General features: G+C 40.5%; 1 protein-coding gene across 1 annotated transcript in view; it reads left to right on the top strand.

Annotated features, from left to right (window-relative positions):
- LOC140210901 (dynein axonemal heavy chain 8-like) overlaps window positions 1-21,949 on the top strand; it is a 1,093,299-nt gene that overhangs the window by 842,102 nt on the left and 229,248 nt on the right. Inside the window, exons 62-64 of the mRNA XM_072280167.1 lie at window positions 4,428-4,550; window positions 9,205-9,335; window positions 11,198-11,351. Coding sequence (XP_072136268.1) covers window positions 4,428-4,550; window positions 9,205-9,335; window positions 11,198-11,351 — 408 coding nt within the window. The remainder of the gene's footprint in view (window positions 1-4,427; window positions 4,551-9,204; window positions 9,336-11,197; window positions 11,352-21,949) is intronic.

The following is a 21,949-nucleotide window of genomic DNA, read 5'->3' as shown; positions in this document are numbered from 1 at the left end:
GTTGCACTGAGGCCACACTCAGGTTGCAGGGAGAACACTTTATATTCCATCTGGGTAGCCTCCAACCTGATGGCATGAACATTGATTTCTCAAACTTCCAGTAATGCCCCCCTTCACCATTCCCTATCCCCTTCTCTCTCTCTCTCACCTTATCTCCTTGCCTCCCCATCACCTGCCCCCACTTATTCCATGGTCTTCTGTTTTCTCCTATCAGATTCCCCCTTCTCCAGCCTTGTATCTCTTTCACCAATCAACTTTACAACTATTTACTTCATCCCTCCCCCTCCTGATTTCACCCATCACCTTGTGTTTCTCTCTCCCCTCACCCACCTTTTAAATCTTTTTTTCTTCAGTCCTGCTGAAGGGACTTGGCCCAAAATGTTGACTGTACTTTTTCCATAGATGCTACCTGACCTGCTGGGTTCCTCCAGTATTTTGTGTGTGTTGCTAAGACATCCAACACCTTCTCATTTGTAATAGCAAATTTTGCTTTGGAAATTAGTTCCCCTCCATTGAATTATCCCTACAATGTCATTCTTAGTGACTACAGATAAAATATTTCATTTGTGACCTCTGGTTCTTACACACAGATTATTCATTTAAAACCTCACCTGCAGCCTCTGGCTCCAAGCACAAGTTGGCAATTTGGTCCTAATGAGCCCTCCTCCTTCCTAGGTCATCAGCTTGTCCTAAATATACTTAGAAATTGATTAGAGGTTTTCTTAAATTTAATTGACTTTTACTATTTTTGGCCCCCTTTTTGCTTTTCTAATTACTTTTTCAAGTAGTCATTTCCCCCAGTCTCAACACTTTGATGCTCTTGAAGGGCCACAATCATATAGCATGGAAGCAGGCCATTCAGTCCAGTCTGTCCACATTAACATTTGGAAACCCTTCTAAATTAATACTTGATTAAAAAGATTTCTGTGCTTAAGAGGACCCCACTCGGGAGGGAGCAATACTGGACCTTCTCATAGGGAATGAGGCAGGGAAAGTAATTGAAGTGACAGTCATAGAGGACATTGGCTCTAGTAACCATAATTCAATTTGTTTTAAGATAGTCATGAAAAAGGAAGGGGCAGGTAAGCAGCTTAATCAGAGCTAATTTTGGGGAATTAGGCAGGATCTAGCAGAGGTCGATTGGGTGAGCCTGTTTGAAGGGAAAGGAACAAATGAAATGTGGAAGGCTTTTAGGAGTGCAATATTAAGAGTCCTGGGGCAGCATATACCTGTTAGGGTAAAGTGTAAACCTGGCAAATTTAGGGAACCATTGCTAACAAGAGATATTGAGGCTCTGGTCAGGAAAAACAAGGAAGCAAACCTTGAGTTTAGAAGGTCGGGAACAAGTGAGTCCCTTGATGACAATAAAATGATTAAGAATATACATAAGAGGAAAATCAGGAGGACATAGAGAGAGTATGAAATGAATCTGGCAGCAAAGGTTATGGAAAATCTAAAGAGGTTTTATAGCTATATTAAGAGCAAAAGGGCACTAGGGATAGAATGGGCCCTTTTCGAGATCAGCAGGGCTGCCTGTGCCTTGAGCCACAAGAGATGAGTAAGATTTTTAATGAACATTTCAAAATCATGGTTGCTCAAGAGATAAGGGAAACCAGCAGAGGTGTCCTAGAGAACACTTATATTACCAGGGAGGAGATATTTGCAGCCTTACAAGGTATTAAGGTTGATAAATCCCCAGGGCCTGACAGAGTACATCCTCAAACTTTGAGGAAGGCTAGAGAGGAAACAGCTGAGGCCCTTACAGAAATATTTGCTTCATTGCTAGCCACCATTGACATTCCCAAAGACTGGAAGTTGGCTGATTTCATTCCATTCTTAAAGTAGGGTAGCAAGAACAAGTCGGGGAACTACAGCCTGACATCAGTGGTTGGTAAGTTTGGCAGAATTTAGCAGCATTTGGATTGGTAGAAGCTGATTGGGGGGGGTTTAGCATGGTTTTCTATATGGAAAGTCAATTTTTTTGTAGGGATAACCAGAACTGTAGTTGAGTGTAGCGCAGTGGATGTTGTCTATTTGGAATTTAGCAAGGCCTTTGGACTAGCCCACATGGTATGCTAGTCTGGAAGGTTAGGTCCCATGGGTTCAAAATTGGATCGGAGGTAGAAAGCAGAGGGTGGTAGTTGGAGGTTGTTTCTCAAAATGGACACCAGTGTCTCAGGGGTTGGTTTTGTAACGCTTATTATTCATTGTTTATATAGTGACTTCCATGCAAATACACGCGATTTAGTCAGTAAATTTGCAGATGACACAAAGTTAGGAGATGCTAATAGTGAAGAAGGTTATTGTAGATTACAGGATGATCAATTAAGGAAGTGGGCCAAAGAATTGCAAATGCATTTCATTGCAGGTACTTGTGATATGATGCATTTTGGAAACTCAGAACAGCATACAACATACTGTACATGGTAGCAAACTTGAGAGTGAAATGGAACAGAGGCGCCAGTAGTACAAATGCATAGTTTGTTAAAAACGGCATTACAGGTAGACAGGTGGTGAAAAATGCATTTGGCATGCTGGCATTCATCATTCTGGGTACTGTGTATAGGAATTGGGACATTATATAGCAGTTGTTAGGCTTTGGTTAGTCTGCTGTTGAAGTTCTGTATACAATCCTCTCTATTATAAAAAGACATGGTTAAACAGGAAAAAAATACAGAGAAAATTTACAAAGATGTTGCCATGATTAGAAGGGCTGAGTTATAGGGGGAAGTTGGCAAGGCTACATCTTTATTTCTTGAAACACAGAAGAATGAGAAGCAACCTTATAGAAATACTTAAAATGCTGTTTTGTTCCGTGACTCTAAGAGTTTCTAGTAGTCATCTAGGCATTTCTGAAGTGCTGTCAGTGACTCAATTACAACCACTCTCTCAGTCATTGTATTCCAGATACTTACTACTCTCTGAGTGAAGAAGATGCCCCTAAGTCTCTTCCCCCTTGCCTTATATTTATATCACCTAGTTTTATCTTCCTCTGAATTGCAGGATGTTCTCCTGAAATATTTCCTATCTGTACTCTTCATAATTTTATTTCTCTTAGTCATGTTCCCCCTTAATCTCCTCTGCTCCGGAGAGAACAGACACACCTTCTCCAGTCTCTCCTCAAAACTGAACTGGACTATCTTAGACAACATCCTGGTGAATTTCAAGACCTATGAAATCTATGGTTTCTTGCATTAATTGGCCATTCTTTTCATCTTTATGTAAGCATGCTGACCCTGAATTCTCACCTTTTTGTTGTTTTATATAGAACATTAAAAATAGAACTGTACAGCACAGAAATAGGCCCTTTAGTCCACAATGTCTGTGCCAACTATGACACCAGATTAAACTAATCCATCTGCCTTCATACAGTCTATATCCTTGTCAATCTGTACATTTTCTTAGTAACCCTTGGTTCTAACGTGTCTTTAATTAAATCCCTTGATCCATTTTCTAGAAATATATCTAAATTTAAGTTGCCTTTTTGCTTCATATTTAATCTCCAGAAATGCGTCTAAACCATGTAACTTTGTTCATGGTTTATTCAGTTTACCACAAAGCTACAGTAGAAAGATCAGAGGCTTTGGGTTTAATGCCTATTCACTCTTTCATTCAAGAGGAAACTGTACTTCAGGAAATCTTGGACAATGAAAGTAAAAAGGTTTTATGTAAGTGCTGGCTCCTGATTGCAATTCAGTGAGTTGAAGACAAAAAAATGTGAACATGTAGGCATGGGAAAATGATCGTCAAAAGACAATAAGGTAGAAATTGTTTACAACTTTTTAAATGTGGTGTAGCGCTATAACAAGGAGACCATGGCCACCCACAATTTGGCTTCAAACTACTGTATATTTCAATACAAATAAACTCTTCTCTGACTTCTCGGGGACAGGTATTAATTTTAACCAACATTTTGATGACAAACTTTGCCATCTTCATCAGGGATGATACCAGGGAATGTCTAGTCCGCTGGTATTTATACCCCCGTCGTCCTTCCCCCCCGATTGATTAGTCCTCATCCAATCAGATTTCAGCTGTTCAACCTTGTTTACAATCAAATTTCAGTTCTTACTTAGAGCAAGACCCTTGTCTTTCTTAAAATTCTTTATCTCTAGTTTTATTATCATTAGGCTGCTTAAGAGGGTAAACTACATTGGCCTCATGCAACGTTTCTAGCCAAGACCCTTCTTCAGTCCTGGACTGAAGAAGAGTCTTGGCCTGAAATATCAACTGTTTACTCTTTTTTCATAGATGCTGTCTTACCTGCTGAGTTCCTTCAGCATTTTGTGTGTGTTGCTTTGAATTTTCAGCATCTGCAAACTTCTTCGTGTTTGTGATTTACACTGGCTTCATGCCTTTTTGTCTATCATTATCCTTGTGTTGTTTCCTTAATGATATTCTAATGATTATAAATGAATATATTCCAGGTACCAAGCTATGAATTCCTGACTGAAAAATTGAAGTTTTATCAGGCACAACATAATGAAGGTGTTCGATCAGGATATTTTGATCTAGTCTTCTTTAAAGATGCAATGACACACCTGATGAAAGTGAGATTTTAAAATTCTATCGAGCTATGCTTAAATAAAAATAAATAATAAAATTAGAACTTCTGTGGGAAAATAAAGCTTCATAAATGCTTGTGTTTCAGAATTTTGGGTTTTGAGGCATTACAAAATTAATTAAGATCTATTCAGCCTTCGATCCCCAGTTGTTGCACTGTTCCTCACACATCCTCTTTCCCAGTGGTACTCTTTCTATATCATTATCATCCAGACTTCTCAAGATATTTGTTGTCACCACATTAATCTTTTAGTGAAATGATTTTCTCTACATGTTTCCCTAATATCACAAATGTTATCAACATCTCGGATATTAAGCTTTTCCATTTATAATTATAAGAGCTACAAGTCACTATAAAGGTAATATGAAATACAGATTTCATCCAGATTTCAATGATGTAAAAAGTTAGATGACAATCTTTTGGATTTGCAGTGGGTGGGTATTCACTTCTAGTCATTTGTTTCAAGGTATATTGGTGTAAAGTAATGTTCTATCTCTCAGTTAGCTTCCTTGTGATTTTACTTTTTTTTCCAATTTGCACCATCAGTTGATGCCTTGCCACTGAACTATACATAATTTTTTGGAAAACAGAAGTGTGTTTCATATTTGCATTAAATAGTAACAAAAATACCCAAGCCAGCCATTATCTAGTGAGGAGGTCTAAATTATGCTTTCTGCTAAACTCTCCACCATTCTATCAGCAACGTGGTAGTGCAATTTGTGAAGATACAGTACCTTCAGTACCTAATAAAGTGGTTACTGAGTGAGTGTTCTTGGTCTTCTTCTGCTGCTGTAGCCCATCCACTTCAAGGTTTGACGTGTGTATTTAGAGACATTCTTCTGAACACTACTGCTGTAACGCATGGTTACTTGAGTTACTGTTGCCTTCCTGTCAGCTTGAACCAGTCTAGCTATTCTCCTCTGACACGAAGCCTGGAGCAGACCCACCATCTCAGCCTCATTATAGCACATAGCGGGGTAAGCATCGAGGAGCCTGCAGACATGAAGCCCAGAACAGCAGGAGCAGGCCCAAAACCTCAGTCTCAATGCAGCGAAGAGTGGAGTAAAAGTTGCGGAGAAACAAGCAGAACCAGCCTGACCCTAGTCTCTGGCCCTGGCACCCTGCCTTTTCAATCCATCTGGCCTGGCGTTTAAATGGTCCCGACATCGGGTCGTTTCTCACTCTAGGATCTGGGCCCTGTCACATCGATACATTCTGGGGCTGGACCCCACCACCATGTTTTGGGCCATACCCAACCTTTCCAAATCAACCTGGCACCTGGATCGATCAAAGCTCGCTCTCAGTTTAGGTGGACAGGCCCCGAATCTGCATCTCCTTTTGAAAATTTGAACAAAACCAGCAGCAGATACTGTAGTTAACTGAAGTAAATTTGGATATTTGATTAAAAGATGTGATGGTAGTTGAGCAAGGACAGGTACTAAAAGAAATCCAAAAGAGGCAAAGTGAATATTTATTATTTAGATTTAATTGTCCTTGAGATAGTGTTAATGAGCAATATTTTAGAACTGCTGAAGTGATCATGGTGATGATAGGAAACTTCAGAATTTATACCCACGAACGAAGTTATATTAACAAACCTCCAAATCAGAATGAGGTAAGACTTGGAGGGAACTGGCATCTGGTAGTGTTCCTATGTACCATCTGTCCCTGAGAGGGAATAAGCATGGGGAGCATTGCTAAAGAAGTCTTATCAATTTCCTGCAATGTGTTTTGCTGGAGGTAATATACTTGTACTCCAGCTATGCTTTGATGTTGGAAGGAGTCGACAGTCAGTGCGGTGGTTGGGATGTCTGGTGTTGAGCTTCCTTTTGGAGCTTCACATATTCAGGAAAGTGGAATGTAATTACATTTTGAGTGTAGAAAAGCCTTTTTTTTTTACTTGCAGCTTAATAAGGTTGGTTTCTCAGCTTTAGATGAACTAGTGTTAATCCAAGCATGTCTTTCTTCACTCGTCATTGGACTACATTTGGTCTCAAGATTTAACAATAATAGCAGAGTAGGTAAAAATAGTAAATGCTGTAAGTACTTAGGTTAGGCAGTATCTTCAGAAAGAGGAACAGTTGATAGACCATCGAACAGTTCAGCACAGTAACAGTGCCTTCAGCCCACCACCCCTACCTATTCAACTAAACCTATTTGTCTACAAATGGATTGTATTCCTTTATTCCCTGCCTGTTTCTGTGCTTGTCTAACTACTTAAACATTGCTATCATATCTACCTCTGCCTCTTCTGGCAGTATATTCCAAGCACCTACTGATCTCTATGTTAAAAATAAAGCAAGCTAACTTCAGAAACACAGACCTATGGTCCTAACATCAATCGTTGGAAAGTAACTGGAGGAGATTCTGAGAGACAGGATTTATTTACATTTGGAAAAGCGGGGTTAGATTATGGATAATTAGTGTGGATTTATGCATGGGACATTGTGTCTCATGAATTTGAATGAGTTTTTTGAAGAGGATTGACAAGAGCTGGACAGTAAATTGAGTATTAGTAGTTGTCAACATGAAATTTATCAAGGCTTTTGACAAGGTCCAGTATGGTGGGCTGGCCTAGAGGATGAGCACACTTGAGACCCAAGATAAACCGGCCACCTGGACCCGAAATTAGCTTGGTGGAAGGGGTCAGAGGATGGTAATGGAAGATTGTTCTTTCAGATTGGTGGCCTCTGACCAGTGGTATGTCATAGGGATCAGAGCTAGGCCCATTGATCTTTATCATCTATGATTTGGATGAAAGTAGCAACACAGGTCGGCAGGGTGGCTGCCTTCAGTGATTAGGGTATCAAGTTCAAGAGCTGGGACATCCTGTTCCAGATCTACAAGATGTTGGTAAAACCACACTTGGAATATTGTGTGAAGTTTTGGTCATCTGCGTAGAGGAACAATGTGATTAAGTTAGAAAGGGTGCAGATAACTTTAACAAGTACACTCAGAGGCCACTTTATTAGAGATATACCAGTATATAATAAAGTGGCCACTAAGTGTTCATGCTCTTCTGTTGCTGTAGTCCATCCACTTCAAGATTCAATGCCTTGTGTGTTCGGTGTTACCCTTCTCCACACCACTATTCTAACGCATGGTTATTTGTGTTACTGTCACCTTCCTGTCAGCTTGAACCAGTCTGGCCATTCTCCTTTGAGCTTTCATTAATGAGACATTTTTGCCCATAAAACTTTAGACAGTCATGAGTGAAACTCCCAGGAGATCAGCAGTTTCTGAGATATTCAAACCACTCTGTTTGGCACCATCAATCGTTCCATGGTCAGAGTCACTTACATCACATCTCTTCCCCATTCTAATGTTTGGTCTGAACAACAACTGAACCCCTTGACCATGTCGGCATGCTTTTTGCATTAAGTTGTTGCCACATGATTGGCTGATTAGATATTTTGCATTAATGAACAGGTATTTATGTGTACATAATAAAATGATTACCTAATGTATGTTATCAGGTTTATAGAGCTTGAATTATAAGGAAAAACTAGGTAGGCTAAGGCTTGTTTTCACTGAAATGTAGGAGGTTAAGGGGTTATTTTCTCAAGATATATAAAATCATGAGGGACATAGAATGGTCACAATCTTTTTTTCCCTCAGGGTGGGAGTGCATAAGTTGAAGATGAGAGAGCAAAGGTTGCTCCTGGGGGACAATCTTTTCATACAGAGAGTGGTGGGTATGTGGAATGAGCTGGCAGAGGAAGTGGTAGAGGCAGGCACAATTACAAAGTGTAAAAGATGTTGTGTTAGGTACATGAATAAGGATATAGTATGTCAAATGCAGGCAAATGTGACCAGCTCAGGTGGAGAACTTGGTCGGCACAGATGAATTGTGCTGAAGGCCCTGTTTCCATGCTGTATCACTCTATCTCTTTTAAATTTCCCCCTCTCACCTTAAACCTAAGCCCTCTAATATTAGACATTCCCAACCTAGGAAAGGGACTGGTTATCTACTCTGTCTATGTCTCTAATAATTTGATACACTTTAATCAACCTTTAACATTTCATGAAAGTACTTCAAGTTTGCCCAACCTCACTTTATAGCTAATACTTTCCAATCCAGGCAATGGCCCAGTGAACCTATTTTTTACTTGATGCATCTGTGAAGTGAATACAGGGAGTTAAGAACAAAATTAAAAAGCAGGACATCGAGGGTAGTAGTCTCGAGATTATTTCTAGTGCCAGTTGCAGGTGAGCATGAGAACAGGAAGATATGGCAGATGAATATGTGGCTGAAGAACTGGTGGCTATTTGAAATCCTTATCAATGATCTACATGGGAGGATCAAGTGTGTTATATTCAGGTTTGCTGATGATAAGTCATTTTGACATCTATAGCTTTAGCTTAAGACTGATTTAGCAACCCTGTCTAATGGGTTTACTCTTGGTCGGTTTACTTGTGTCCTTAAATCATGAACCTTTAATGGGTGCATTCTTTGCTTGATCACTGCGATCACTTTATGGTCCTAAGTGGATTTGCCCAAATATGCTTTACATATAAATTATGTGTTTGTGTTGATTTTACCTGATACTGAAGCAAAATAAAAGTTGTGCTACTTACTTAGTTTATTAATAGGCAGAGAATTATCATACATCTGACAGCAAGAAAATATCATTTTGTAGATATCTCGTATAATCCGCACAGATTGGGGAAATGCTCTACTAGTTGGAGTTGGTGGTTCCGGAAAACAAAGCCTGACAAAGTTGGCATCCTTCATTGCTGGATATAAAATCTTTCAGATCACTTTAACCAGGTATACAGATAATTTGAAATAGTTTTATATTTATTCATTGTTGTAGAGCCTTTCACACATTAGCTGGCATTAACAATGGCTCTTGGTCACATTGAGTTACTAAACTCCTATAAATACATCCTTCTGTACCAGGCCCCCGCAACCTGCCTACCCTACCTTGCTAGTGATGATGGATATTATCAGCCAGGAAAATTGCCATTTGTGCATCTTTTTCCACACTGAAAAGCTCACATCGTGGGAATATGCAATGTCCAGGCTTTGTCAAACTGGATTCCAGCAAACTTAATAATTTTCACTTATGACATGAGCTAAAAGTACATGAAGCATTGGCTGTCTCACAGAGAGAGAGAGAGAGAGAGAGAGAGAGAGAGAGAGAGAAAAGAAAAACAAAACAATTCACTTAGCTCCCAACAATGTGAGAACATAGAACAGTACAGCACAGTACAGGCCCTTCGGCCCACAGTGTTGTGCCGACCCTTAAACGCTGCCTCCCATATAACCCCCCACCTTCAATTCCTCCATATACCTGTCTAGTAGTCTCTTAAATTGCACTAATGTATCTGCCTTCACCACTGACTCAGGCAGTGCATTCCACGCACCAACCACTCTCTGAGTAAAAAAAAAACCTTCCTCTAATATCCCTTTGAACTTCCCACCCCTTACCTTAAAGCCATGTCCTCTTGCATTGAGCAGTGGTGCCCTGGGGAAGAGGCGCTGGCTGTCCACTCTATCTATTCCTCTTAATATCTTGTATACCTCTATCATGTCTCCTCTCATCCTCCTCTCCAGAGAGTAAAGCCCTAGCTCCCTTAATCTATGATCATAATGCATACTCTCTAAACCAGGCAGCATCCTGGTAAATCTCTTCTGTACCCTTTCCAATGCTTCCACAGTGAGGCAACCAGAAATGGACACAGTCCTCCAAGTGTGGCCTAACCAGAGTTTTATAGAGCTGCATCATTACCCCGCGACTCTTAAACTCTATCCCTCAACTTATGAAAGCTAAAACTCCATAAGCTTTCTTAACTACCTTATCTACCTGAGAGGCAACTTTCAGGGATCTGTGGACATGTACCCCCAGATCCCTCTGCTCCTCCACACTTCCAAGTATCCTGCCATTTACTTTGTACTCTGCCTTGGAGTTTGTCCTTCCAAAGTGTACCACCTCACACTTCTCCTGTTAAACTCCATCTGCCACTTCTCAGCCCACTTCTGCATCTTATCAATGTCTCTATAATTTTCAACAATCCTCTACACACCACCAACCTTTGTGTCATCTGCAAACTTGCCAACCCACCCTTCTACCCCAACATCCAGGTCGTTAATAAAAATCACGAAAAGTAGAGGTCCCAGAATCGATCCTTGTGGGACACCACTAGTCACAACCCTCCAATCGGAATGTACTCCCTCCACCATGACCCTCTGCTTTCTGCAGGCAAGCCAATTCTGAATCCACCTGGCCAAACTTCCCAGGATCTCATGCCTTCTGATTTTCTGAATAAGCCCCCCATGTGGAACCTTGTTCTGAGTTTCATCATTATACAGAAATTTAACTGGTAAATTAAGTTTGTGCCAACTTGAATAGAGACAAGAGGCAAGGTATTCTACGTGGATTCACATGCTGAATTTCCATTGTCATTTTGCTCCCTGCAATGCACAGACTAGAGCGTCTTGCATCTGAAAATGATCTTTGACCTCATGCTCTAAGTTCCATCTAACTCTCCTAAATCCACCTTTAGGCAGCAATTCATGTATCTTTTTTGACTCTGAAGCATCTTGAAATAGTTTTCTGTGCTGAGGGTGCAATGTATATGCATATTGTTGTTTCTGTTATAATGTGCATCTTTTGATTAATTTTTCAGAGCATACAATGCTAGCAATCTGATGGATGACTTGAAGATACTGTACAGAACAGCTGGGGCAGATGGGAAGGGCATCACTTTCATATTCACTGATAATGAAATCAAGGAAGAGTCTTTTCTTGAATATCTCAATAATGTGCTTTCTTCCGGAGAGGTACGTTGCTTCTTAAATTTTATACAGCTGCATCTCTGTTCTTCATAATTTCTCACTTTCATTACTGTTTGGCATGCTTACCTTAAAAGGGGAATGATTTAAAAGTGACCTGAGGGGCAACCTTTTCACATAGAGGGGTGATCCACACATTAAAATTTAAAAGCAGATTTAAATACTCTATTTGTGATATTTCATTAACTATAATTAGCTTAAAAATGAAATAACTTATCTCCAAGGTGAGCCAAATGGCAATGACAAAATACATAATGAACCAAGAATGTTAGATAGTACATAGTTACATATTCTAATTACTGGTGGAAATAAATAATTGAAAAAGGATTAACTTCACTCAGATGAAAGGGAATCTGGCCTGGATGAAGTGGATGCAAAGACTGACAGGTAAAACTTATATGGAAAATTAAAGTCCCTCAATGGAGAAATGTAGCAGAGCTAAAGCCAGCACTCCGTAAATGACAATGGAATTGGAATGTTATAGCATGTGAAAGTTAAGACTAGACGTAACACGAGTGTAGGTTGAAGTTCTATGACAAGCAGAACCACTTAATCATGGATTAGACATATTTGTGCCATAGATCCATGATAACATTGACAAGAATTCAGATTCATATTTATTTATCACATACTGTATACGTCAAAACATATAGTGAAATGTGCCATTCACATTACAACCAACATACCTAGGGAGAGGCTGGGGCAGACCACAGTGTTGCCATGTATTCTGGTCCCAGCACAGCATGTCCACAATGCTCAACAGAACAATGCAGAATGCAAGAAAACAAAACACAACAAGCAACAAAATAAAAACAGCCAAATAAGCCCCTTTCTCTCACCCTCACTCCCACATACACAGACAGTCCTCCGACTCCAGGATAGGCCTCTGGATCTCCAGTTTCCAGTCTCCAGTCTCCAACCTTTAGCTATCAGACTTTGATTTCCAGACTTCCGATCGATCTTTGAGCTTTGACCTTCAGTATTGACCCTCAGACTAGCTAATGACAAGGTCCCAAACTCCAGGGTTGAACTTCAGGCTCGTCGTCTGCCTGCCCTCATGCCTCACTGTGTCTATATTCACATGTGTTGTGTATTCAATATTTCTATAATATTTGAGTAATTTTGTACATATATGGTTTGATTAAGAATTTTATTTAAATAATTCATTATGGGTTGTACATAGGAAGTGTGTGAATGGCATATGTCATTACACCACCAGGTCATATGTATGCATCTCACTAAAGAAAAGAAACTCAGTTCACAAGTATCCTTAGCTACCATGTTTTTCTTTCAATTAATTTCTGAAGTTACAAAACATCACAGTGGGGCCGAGAAAGTTTTAAATCTACCTACCTGTTAAAGCACAACACGTTTTCTTTAGAGGGTGAGAGAAACGTTCGAGTTTTTAAAAAAAATAGGCAGGAATGTGTTTCTTTGGAAGAGGAGAAAGAGAGTAGAGTTTAAAAAGGCAGAAAATGGATGAAATTAAAAAGCAACAAGTATGGCCATGGACGCATAAACAGTGAATATTGGGTGATATTATTAAAAAATTTTAATAAAAGCAGAAATAGCTAGCTGCATTGGAAAGATAGATGCATTGAATTGGACAACAGACAACTGGATGATGTATACTGAGTGAATTGAGCAATATTTTAAAGCAAATGAAATAGCTGCTGAGAAACAAGTGCCAGTGTTGCTGAATGGAATAGGTGCAAAGCATACAGTTTTGCTTAGAAATTTAACTGCTCCAACCAAACCAGCCAAAATGAGCTTTTCTGATATTGTGAGTGTAATGCAGGAATATTTAGAACTGAAACCATTGTTGACTGCAGAATGCTTTAGGTTTCATAAGTGGAATCAAAAGGAAGGGGAGTCTATTTCAGCTAGCATGGCTAAATTGAAGAAATTGAGCATTGTCAGTTCAATGATAGGCTTAACGATGCACTGAGAGATCTTTTAGGTTGTGGAATCTTACAAGAAAGCATTCAAAAATGGTTCCTAACTGAAGCACAACTCACATTTGAAAGAGCAATTGAAATAGCTGTATCAATGGGAACAGCAGACAGAGACACAATTGAGTTACAGTCAGGAATGAAAGTGAGCATAAACAAAACTGCAATGGCTAAACAGAAACTTCCCTGGCTGAACAAATTATGTTACTGTTATGGCAGGGGCTCACATACACCAGAACAATTCAGGTTTAAAGTTGAAACATGCAGAAAATGTATCAAAGTAGGAAACATACATAGAGCATGTCAGGCAGACAAAAATAAATGGTCTGCATAGGAAAGAGAAAATGTCAAGTTGCAGTTTCTAAAAGAGCGCTGATCTGCATACTGTTGATGAAAAATCTGAAAATTATGAGAGTGACACAGGACCAGGCAGACTTGAGATTTACAATGTGATAATTAACAGGAGACAAGCAATATGACTTGCCCTAGAAGTGAATGGTAAATTAATTAAAATGAAATTGGATACTGGCTCAGCAGTTTCAGTCATTCCACAAAATGAGTTTGAAAAACATTTCAAAGACACTGAATTTACGCATGCAGATATCCAACTTAAGAACATATACTGGAGAAAAGATAACCCCTGTTGGAATGACATTCAATAACAGTGAAGTACAACAACCAATAAGTCACATCGAGTTTACTTGTGGTAAAAACAGGAGGACCAGCATTGTGAGGATATGATTGGTTGAGACAACTACAACTTGATGGGAGATCCATCATTATTTGCATACCACATTCCCTACAATAGAGTCAAGATTCAAGATTCAAAAAACTTCATTGTCATTCTAATCATACATCAGCTCTGCAGGGCAGAATGAGACAGCGTTTCCCAGGAGCAGTGCAATCATAACATAACAAATGCAGCACTAAATAATAAACATAACAATAAATAATAAAACACAACAGCCACATGTCACTTAAAGTCAAGTTATAAGTGTCCAGTGCAAGTTAAAAGTGCCCAAAGCTGAGTCAGGTAGAGCAGCTATTTAGCAGTCTGACTGCCTGTGGGAGGAAGCTGTTTAGTAGCCTTGTGGTTTTAGTTTTGATGCTCCTGTAACGTTTGCCTGATGGCAGAAGAACAAACAGTTCATGGAGAGGGTGTGAGGGGTCTTTAATGATGTACCGTGTCTTCTGGAGGCATCGACTCTGAAAGAGGTCTTGGACAGAAGGTAGGGAGACCCCAATAACCTTCTCTGCTCCCCTAACCACCCTCTGCAAGGCTTTTTTGTCAACAGCACTGCAGCTGGAGTACCAGGTTGTGATGCAAAAGGTCAGCATACTCTCAACCACGCCTCTGTAGAATGTAGTTAAGATGTTAGTGGGGAGTGATGCTTGTTTAAGCTTCCTCAGAAAGTGCAATCTCTGCTGGGCCCATTTCACAATCCCAGTGGTGTTCCTGGACCAGGTGAGATTGTCCGAGATCTGCACCTCAAGGAACTTGATGTTTTCCATTCTTTCCACTGATGCTGAGGGGTGTGTGCTCAGGCTGAGACTGTCTGAAATCAACGATCATCTCCTTGGTTTTGGTGACAGTCAACAAAGCAAATTAAGAAAGGTACTGTATGATGCCACAGCAGTGCTCACAAACTGTATTGGAAAAGTCAAACATATCAAGGGTAAAAAGTGTTAAATGAAAATGCCACACCCAAGTTTTACAAAGCACGCCCAGTTCCTTATACCATCCACGATAAAGTAGCCAGTGAATTAGATTGCATGGAGACTGAAGGAACGCTTTCCACGTTAAGTAGAGCCTATGGGCAACGCTAATGGTCCCAGTAGCCAAGAAGAATGGGTCTGTTAGGATCTGTGGTGATTTTAAGGTCACCATCAACCCAGTACTGAAAGTAGATCAATGTCCTCTGCCCGGAATAGAGGATATCTTTGCAAAACCCTTCAGCAAAGGTGGACATAGCTGAGGCCTACCTATAGATAGAGGTGGAAGATGAGTCCAAAGTGTTTCTCACCATAAACATTCATAAAGGGCTTTATTGCTAGGATGTAGGTTTTCACAAATAAAATGGCATGAGGCGTTATGTTTAAGAAAAGCCGTAACAACTCATTTATTGTACTCCAAACACTGAACACAAAGCATGGTTAAAAACTTTATGTAATTACGACATCACGTCAGACCAGCCTGTTAGAGTAAAACCCCAACTAAATGCTTGTGGTTGTCAATTATGTATGTTACCACCAATTACGTTTCCCGATAATAATCGGCTTATTTCTGGAGTTACATCTGCACCTGCACTCTGGTAGTAAGCTATGGACCAGGTGCTGCAGGGCTGCCCAGGCATTCAGTTTTACCTGGATGACATCATTGTTACTGGTAAGGATGACAAGGAACATCTCCAAAATCTCAAGACAGTGTTAAAAAGGTTAGAAGATTATTGGCAACAAATGTGAATTATTTAAACCAAGCATCACCTACTCTGGCCACACCAATGACACACAAGGATTACACAAGTCTACTGAGAACACTCAAGCATTGTTGGAATCCCCAAGGTCAAGGAATGTGTCATAGTTGTGGTCCTTTTTAGGATATGTTAATTACTATAAGGAAAACCCCAAGGCATTCTGCAAGTATGTGAAGAGCAAGAGGATAAGACATGAGAGAATAGGACCAATCAAGTGTGACAGTGGAAAAGTGTGTATGGAACCGGCAGAGATAGCAGAGATATTTAAAGAATACTTTGCTTCAGTATTCTCTACGGAAAAGGATCCTGGCGATTGTAGGGATGACTTACAGCGGATTGAAAAACCAGAGCATATAGACATTAAGAAAGAGGATGTACTGGAGCTTTTGGAAAGCATCAAGTTAGATAAGTCTCTGGGACCAGATGAGATGTACTCCAGGCTACTGTGGGAGGTGAGGGAGGAGATTGCTAAGTCTCTAGCAATGATCTTTGCATCATCAGTGGGGGCGGGAGAGGTTCCAGAGGATTGAAGGGTTGCAAATTTTGTTTCCTTATTCAAGAAAGGGAGTAGAGATAGCCCAGGAAATTATAGACCAGTGAGTCTTACTTCAGTGGTTGGTAAGTTGATGGAAGAGATCCTGAGAGGCAGAATTTATGAACATTTGTAGAGGCATGATATGATTAGGAATAGTCAGCATGGCTTTGTCAAAGGCAGGTCGTGCCTTACAAGCCTGATTGAATTTTTTGAGGTTGTGACTAAACACATTGATGAAGATAGAGCAATAGGTGTAGTGTATATTGATTTCAGCAAAGCACTTGATAAGGAACCCCATGCAAGGCTTATTGAGAAAGTAAGGAGGCATGGGATCCAAGGGGACCTGCTTTGTGCTTTGTGAATCCAGAATTGGCTTGCTCACAGAAGGCAAAGAGTGGTTGTAGATGGGTCATATTCTGCATGGAGGTTGGTCACCAGTGGAGTGCCTCAGGGATCTGTTCTGTGACCCCTACTCTTCGTGATTTTTATAAATGACCTGGATGAAGAAGTGGAGGGATGGGTTAGTAAATTTGGTGATGACACAAAGGTTGGGGGTGCTGTGGATAGTGTGGAGGGCTGTCAGAGGTTACAACGGAACATCGATAGGATGCAAAGCTGGGCTGAGAAGTGGCAGATGGAGTTTAACCCAGGGAAATGTGAGGTGGTTCATTTTAGTAGGTCAAATATGATGGTAGAATATAGTATTAATGGTAAGACTCTTGGCAGCATGGAGAATCAGAGGTCTGAGTCCATAGGACACTCAAAGCTGCTGCGCAGGTTGACTCTGTGGTTAAGAAGGCATACGGTGCGTTGGTCTTCATCAACCGTGGGATTGAGTTTAAGAGCCAAGAGGTAATGTTATGGCTATATGGGACCATGGTCAGACCCCACTTGGAGTACTGTGCTCAGTTCTGGTCACCTCACTACAGGAAGGATGTGGAAACTATAGAAAGGGTGCAGAGGAGATTTACAAGGATGTTGCCTGGATTGGGGAGCATGCCTTATGAGAATAGGTTGACTGAACTTGGCCTTTCTCCTTGGAATGGCAGAGGATGAGAGGTGACCTGATAGAAGTATACAAGATGATGAGAGGCATTGATTGTGTGGATAGTTAGAGGCTTTTTCCTAGGGCTGAAATGGCTAACACGAGAGGGCACAGTTTTAAGGTGCTTGGAGGTAGGTGTAGAGGAGATGCCAGGGGTAAGTTGTTTTTTTTTAAAAACTTGGTGAGTGTGTGGAATGGACTGTCGGCAACGGTGGTGGAGGTGGATACGATAGGGTCTTTTAAGAGAGTCCTGGATAGGTACATGGAGCTTAGAAAAATAGGGGGCTATGGGTAATCTTAGGTAATTTATATTTAAGTGCATGTTCAGCACAGCATTGTGGGCTGAAGGGCCTGTATTGTGTTGTAGGTTTTCTATGTTTCTATAATTTTTTCCTGTCAAATCTGACTGGTGTGCTCCGCCCCTTGAACTCATTACTACAGATCGGGAAGAAATGGTCATGGACAAAGCAATGTGAGGTGGCTTTTAAAAAGGTAAAGGAAATGGTGACACCAAACACTGTACTCACACATTATGATCCACATCATCATGTAAAACTTGCCTGTGATGCCTCGTCTTATGGTATAGATGTAGTCATGTTACATGTTATGAGTGATGGAAGTGAACATGCCTTTGCATTACCTTCCCTTACTGCTGCAGAGAAAAATCATGCACAGATTGACAGGGAAGCCTTGAGTCTGATTTGGGGTGTAAAACATTTCAACCAGTATTTGTATGGGAGAGAGTTTACCCTCGTTACTGACTATCAACCACTCTTACCCATTTTCAATCCACAGCAGGGTGTTCCACTAACAGCAGCAGCATGAATACAAAGATAGGCTCTGTTTCTTGGAGGATACAATTGCAAGATCAAAATCCAGAGGACAACTGATTATGGAAGTGCTCATGGATTGTCTTGATTACCATTGGAAAAGGAAATACATGAAAATGTAACAAGAGGACATTCCATTTAACATATTCTCCGTAATGCAAATGGAAAGTCTCCCTGTTAATGGCAGAGATGATCCAAAGAGAAACCAGAAAAGACCCCACACTGTCTCAGGCCTATTTGGCAACCTGAAATGGCTGAAATGTGCAGCAGAAATTCCAGTACTCACATATTCACCAATGTCAGGAAGAACTTGCCCTTGACAGGGATTGAGAATTGTTGTACTATCCAAGCAGAGAGCTAAAGTGTTGGAGGATCTACATGCCAGTCATCTAGGTGTGGACAAAATTGAAGTGTTGGCTCGAAGCTTTGTTTGGTGGCCTGGGACAGATCAGCACATCAAGCAGCTTGTTATTCACTGTTCAGGATACCAAGAAGTCCAGAAAAAAATGATGTCCAGAGCTGTCAGAACCACTTCCTACAAGAAGCAACTCCTTCAACCACCACGGAGGAAGCTCCAGAACCTGAGATTGTTTCACTGTCACAAATCTCATTTGCCGTGCAGAGTGATCCCCTTTGTCAGGAAAGACATAATTGTATCTGCCTCTACCACTTCCTCTTGCAGTTTGCTGCATATACACACCACCCCCATATGAAAATCCTGCTCTTCAGTTTCCCTTTAAATCTTTCCTCTCTCACCCTAAACCCCTGCTTTTAGTTTTAAGCTACTCTAGCCTGAGAAAATATAGAACCATAGAAACTACAGCACAGAAACAGGCCCTTTGGCCCTTCTTGGCTGTGCTGAACCACTTTCTGCCTAGTCCCACTGACCTGCACACAGACCATATCCCTCCATACACCTCCCATCCATGTATCTGTCCAATTTATTCTTAAGTGTTAAAAAAGAAACCGCATTTACCACCTCATCTGGCAGCTCATTCCATACTCCCACCACGCTCTGTGTGAAGAAGCCCCCCCTAATGTTCCCTTTAAACTTTCCCCCCCTCACCCTTAACCCATGTCCTCTGGTTTTTTTCTCCCCTTGCCTCAGTGGAAAAAGCCTGCTTGCATTCACTCTATCTATACCCATCATAATTTTATATAACTCTATCAAATCTCCCCTCATTCTTCTTCGCTCCAGGGAATAAAGTCCTAACCTATTCAACCTTTCTCTGTAACTGAGTTTCTCAAGTCCCAGCAACATCCTTGTAAACCTTCTCTGCACTCTTTCAACCTTATTTATATCCTTCCTGTAATTTGGTGACCAAAACTGAACACAATACTCCAGATTCGGCCTCACCAATGCCTTATACAACCTCATCATAACATTCCAGCTCTTATACTCAATACTTAATTAAATGCAGCATCTCCAAGTTTGCGGATGACACGAAGCTGGGCGGCAGTGTTAGCTGTGAGGAGGATGCTAAGAGGATGCAGGGTGACTTGGATAGGTTAGGTGAGTGGGCAAATTCATGGTAGATGCAATTTAATGTGGATAAATGTGAGGTTATCCACTTTGGTGGCAAAAACAGGAAAACAGATTATTATCTGAATGGTGGCCGATTAGGAAAAGGGGAGATGCAACGAAACCTGGGTGTCATTATACACCAGTCATTGAAAGTGGGCATGCAGGTACAGCAGGTGGTGAAAAAGGCGAATGGTATGCTGGCATTTATAGCGAGAGGATTCGAGTACAGGAGCAGGGAGGTACTACTGCAGTTGTACAAGGCCTTGGTGAGACCACACCTGGAGTATTGTGTGCAGTTTTGGTCCCCTAATCTGAGGAAAGACATCCTTAACATAGAGGGAGTACAAAGAAGGTTCACCAGATTGATTCCTGGGATGGCAGAACTTTCATATGAAGAAAAACTGGATGAACTGGGCTTGTACTCGTTGGAATTTAGAAGATTGAGGGGGGATCTGATTGAAACATATAAAATCCTAAAGGGATTGGACAGGCTAGATGCAGGAAGATTGTTCCCGATGTTGGGGAAGTCCAGAACGAGGGGTCACAGTTTGAGGACAAAGGGGAAGCCTTTTAGGACCAAGATTAGGAAAAACTTCTTCACACAGAGAGTGGTGAATCTGTGGAATTCTCTGCCACAGGAAACAGTTGAGGCCAGTTCATTGGCTATATTTAAGAGGGAGTTAGATATGGCTCTTGTGGCTAAAGGGATCAGGGGGTATGGAGAGAAGGCAGGTACAGGGTTCTGAGTTGGATGATCAGCCATGATCATACTGAGTGGCGGTGCAGGCGCAAAGGGCCTACTCCTGCACCTATTTTCTATGTTTCCATGTTCCTATATTTAACATTGAATCACAGTGGATTTAATTTGGCTTTTTTTGGCATTGATAAACAGACCTCTACAAAGTGATCTAAATTAATCACAAATACAAAACTTAAAATAATTGATTGCTTAAGTATTCACCTCCTTCAGTCAGTATTTAGTAGATGCACCTCTGGCAACAATTACAGCCTTGAGTCTGTGTGGATAGGTCTCCATCAGCTTTGCATATCTGGACACTGCAATTTTTCCCCATTCTTTTTTACAAAACTGTTCAAGTCCTGTCAGATTGCATGGCGATCCTGAGTAAACAGCCCTTTTCAAGTCCAGCCACAAATTCTCAATTGGATTGAGGTCTGCACTCTGACTTGGCTACTCCAGGACATTAACTTTGTTGTTTTTAAGCCATTTCTGTGTAACTTTGGCTTGATACTAATGGTCATTGTCTTGCTGGAAAACAAATTTTCTCCCAAGTCGCAGTTCTCTTACAGACATCATCAGTTTTTCCTTCAGGATTTCCCCGTATTTTGCTGCATTCATTTTTCCCTCAACCTTCACAGGTCTGCCAGGGCCTGCTGCAGTGAAGCATCCCCACAGCATGATACACTCACCACCATGCTTCACGGTAGGGATGGTGTGTTTTTGGTAATGTGCATAGGGTTTTTGTCTGATGGCCAAAAAGCTCAATTTTTGTTTCATGAGTCCATAGAAACTTCTTCCAGCTGATTTCTTTTTCTTTGTAATTTATTTTTTATTGAAGTTCATCATAAAACAAACATTTCCATAAGATGTATTTCAGATATTGTACATATATATCATATAATCATATTTGCCACAAATCTCCACATAATATTTATCTAAGGTATACGCCTATAGAAAAGAGAGGAAAGAAAGAACAAGCAAAGGAGAAAACTATGTACAAGTAGGGAGTGATTTTTTTTTTACAACATATTCATTGATTTGTGAGAATAAAATCAGGCCTATGAGGTGCTATGTAGTTGAAACATTTTCCCAGTATGAATCAAATTGTTCCAACTTAATGATTAACAAATGCTGTTATCTTCTCCATTTTATAAATGTCCATTGTAATTTCCATCCATGCGTTTAAAGTTGGGCTCTCCTGTGATAACTATTTCCTGGTAAGAGTCTTTTTACCAGCCACCAGCAGTATATTCATTAAATATTTATCTCTTTTCGACTATTCTTGAGGTACATACCCAAAATATATGGTCTTACTTTCTAAGGGTATTTCATATTTAAAAATGTCTTGTAGGGCATTGTATATCCCACTCCAATAGTCTTTGATAACGGAGCAATCCCAGAAAATATGATAATGGTTGGATTTTGATTTCCACAATTTCTCCAACAAACAGGGAGGTTACTATCATAGTGGGATTTCTGAGAGGGT

This window comes from Mobula birostris, chromosome 2, assembly GCF_030028105.1.
Source record: "Mobula birostris isolate sMobBir1 chromosome 2, sMobBir1.hap1, whole genome shotgun sequence".
NCBI classification, from domain to species: domain Eukaryota; kingdom Metazoa; phylum Chordata; class Chondrichthyes; order Myliobatiformes; family Myliobatidae; genus Mobula; species Mobula birostris.
The sequence above is the reverse complement of the archived record's forward strand: the minus strand, read 5'-3'. Positions and strand labels throughout refer to the sequence as shown.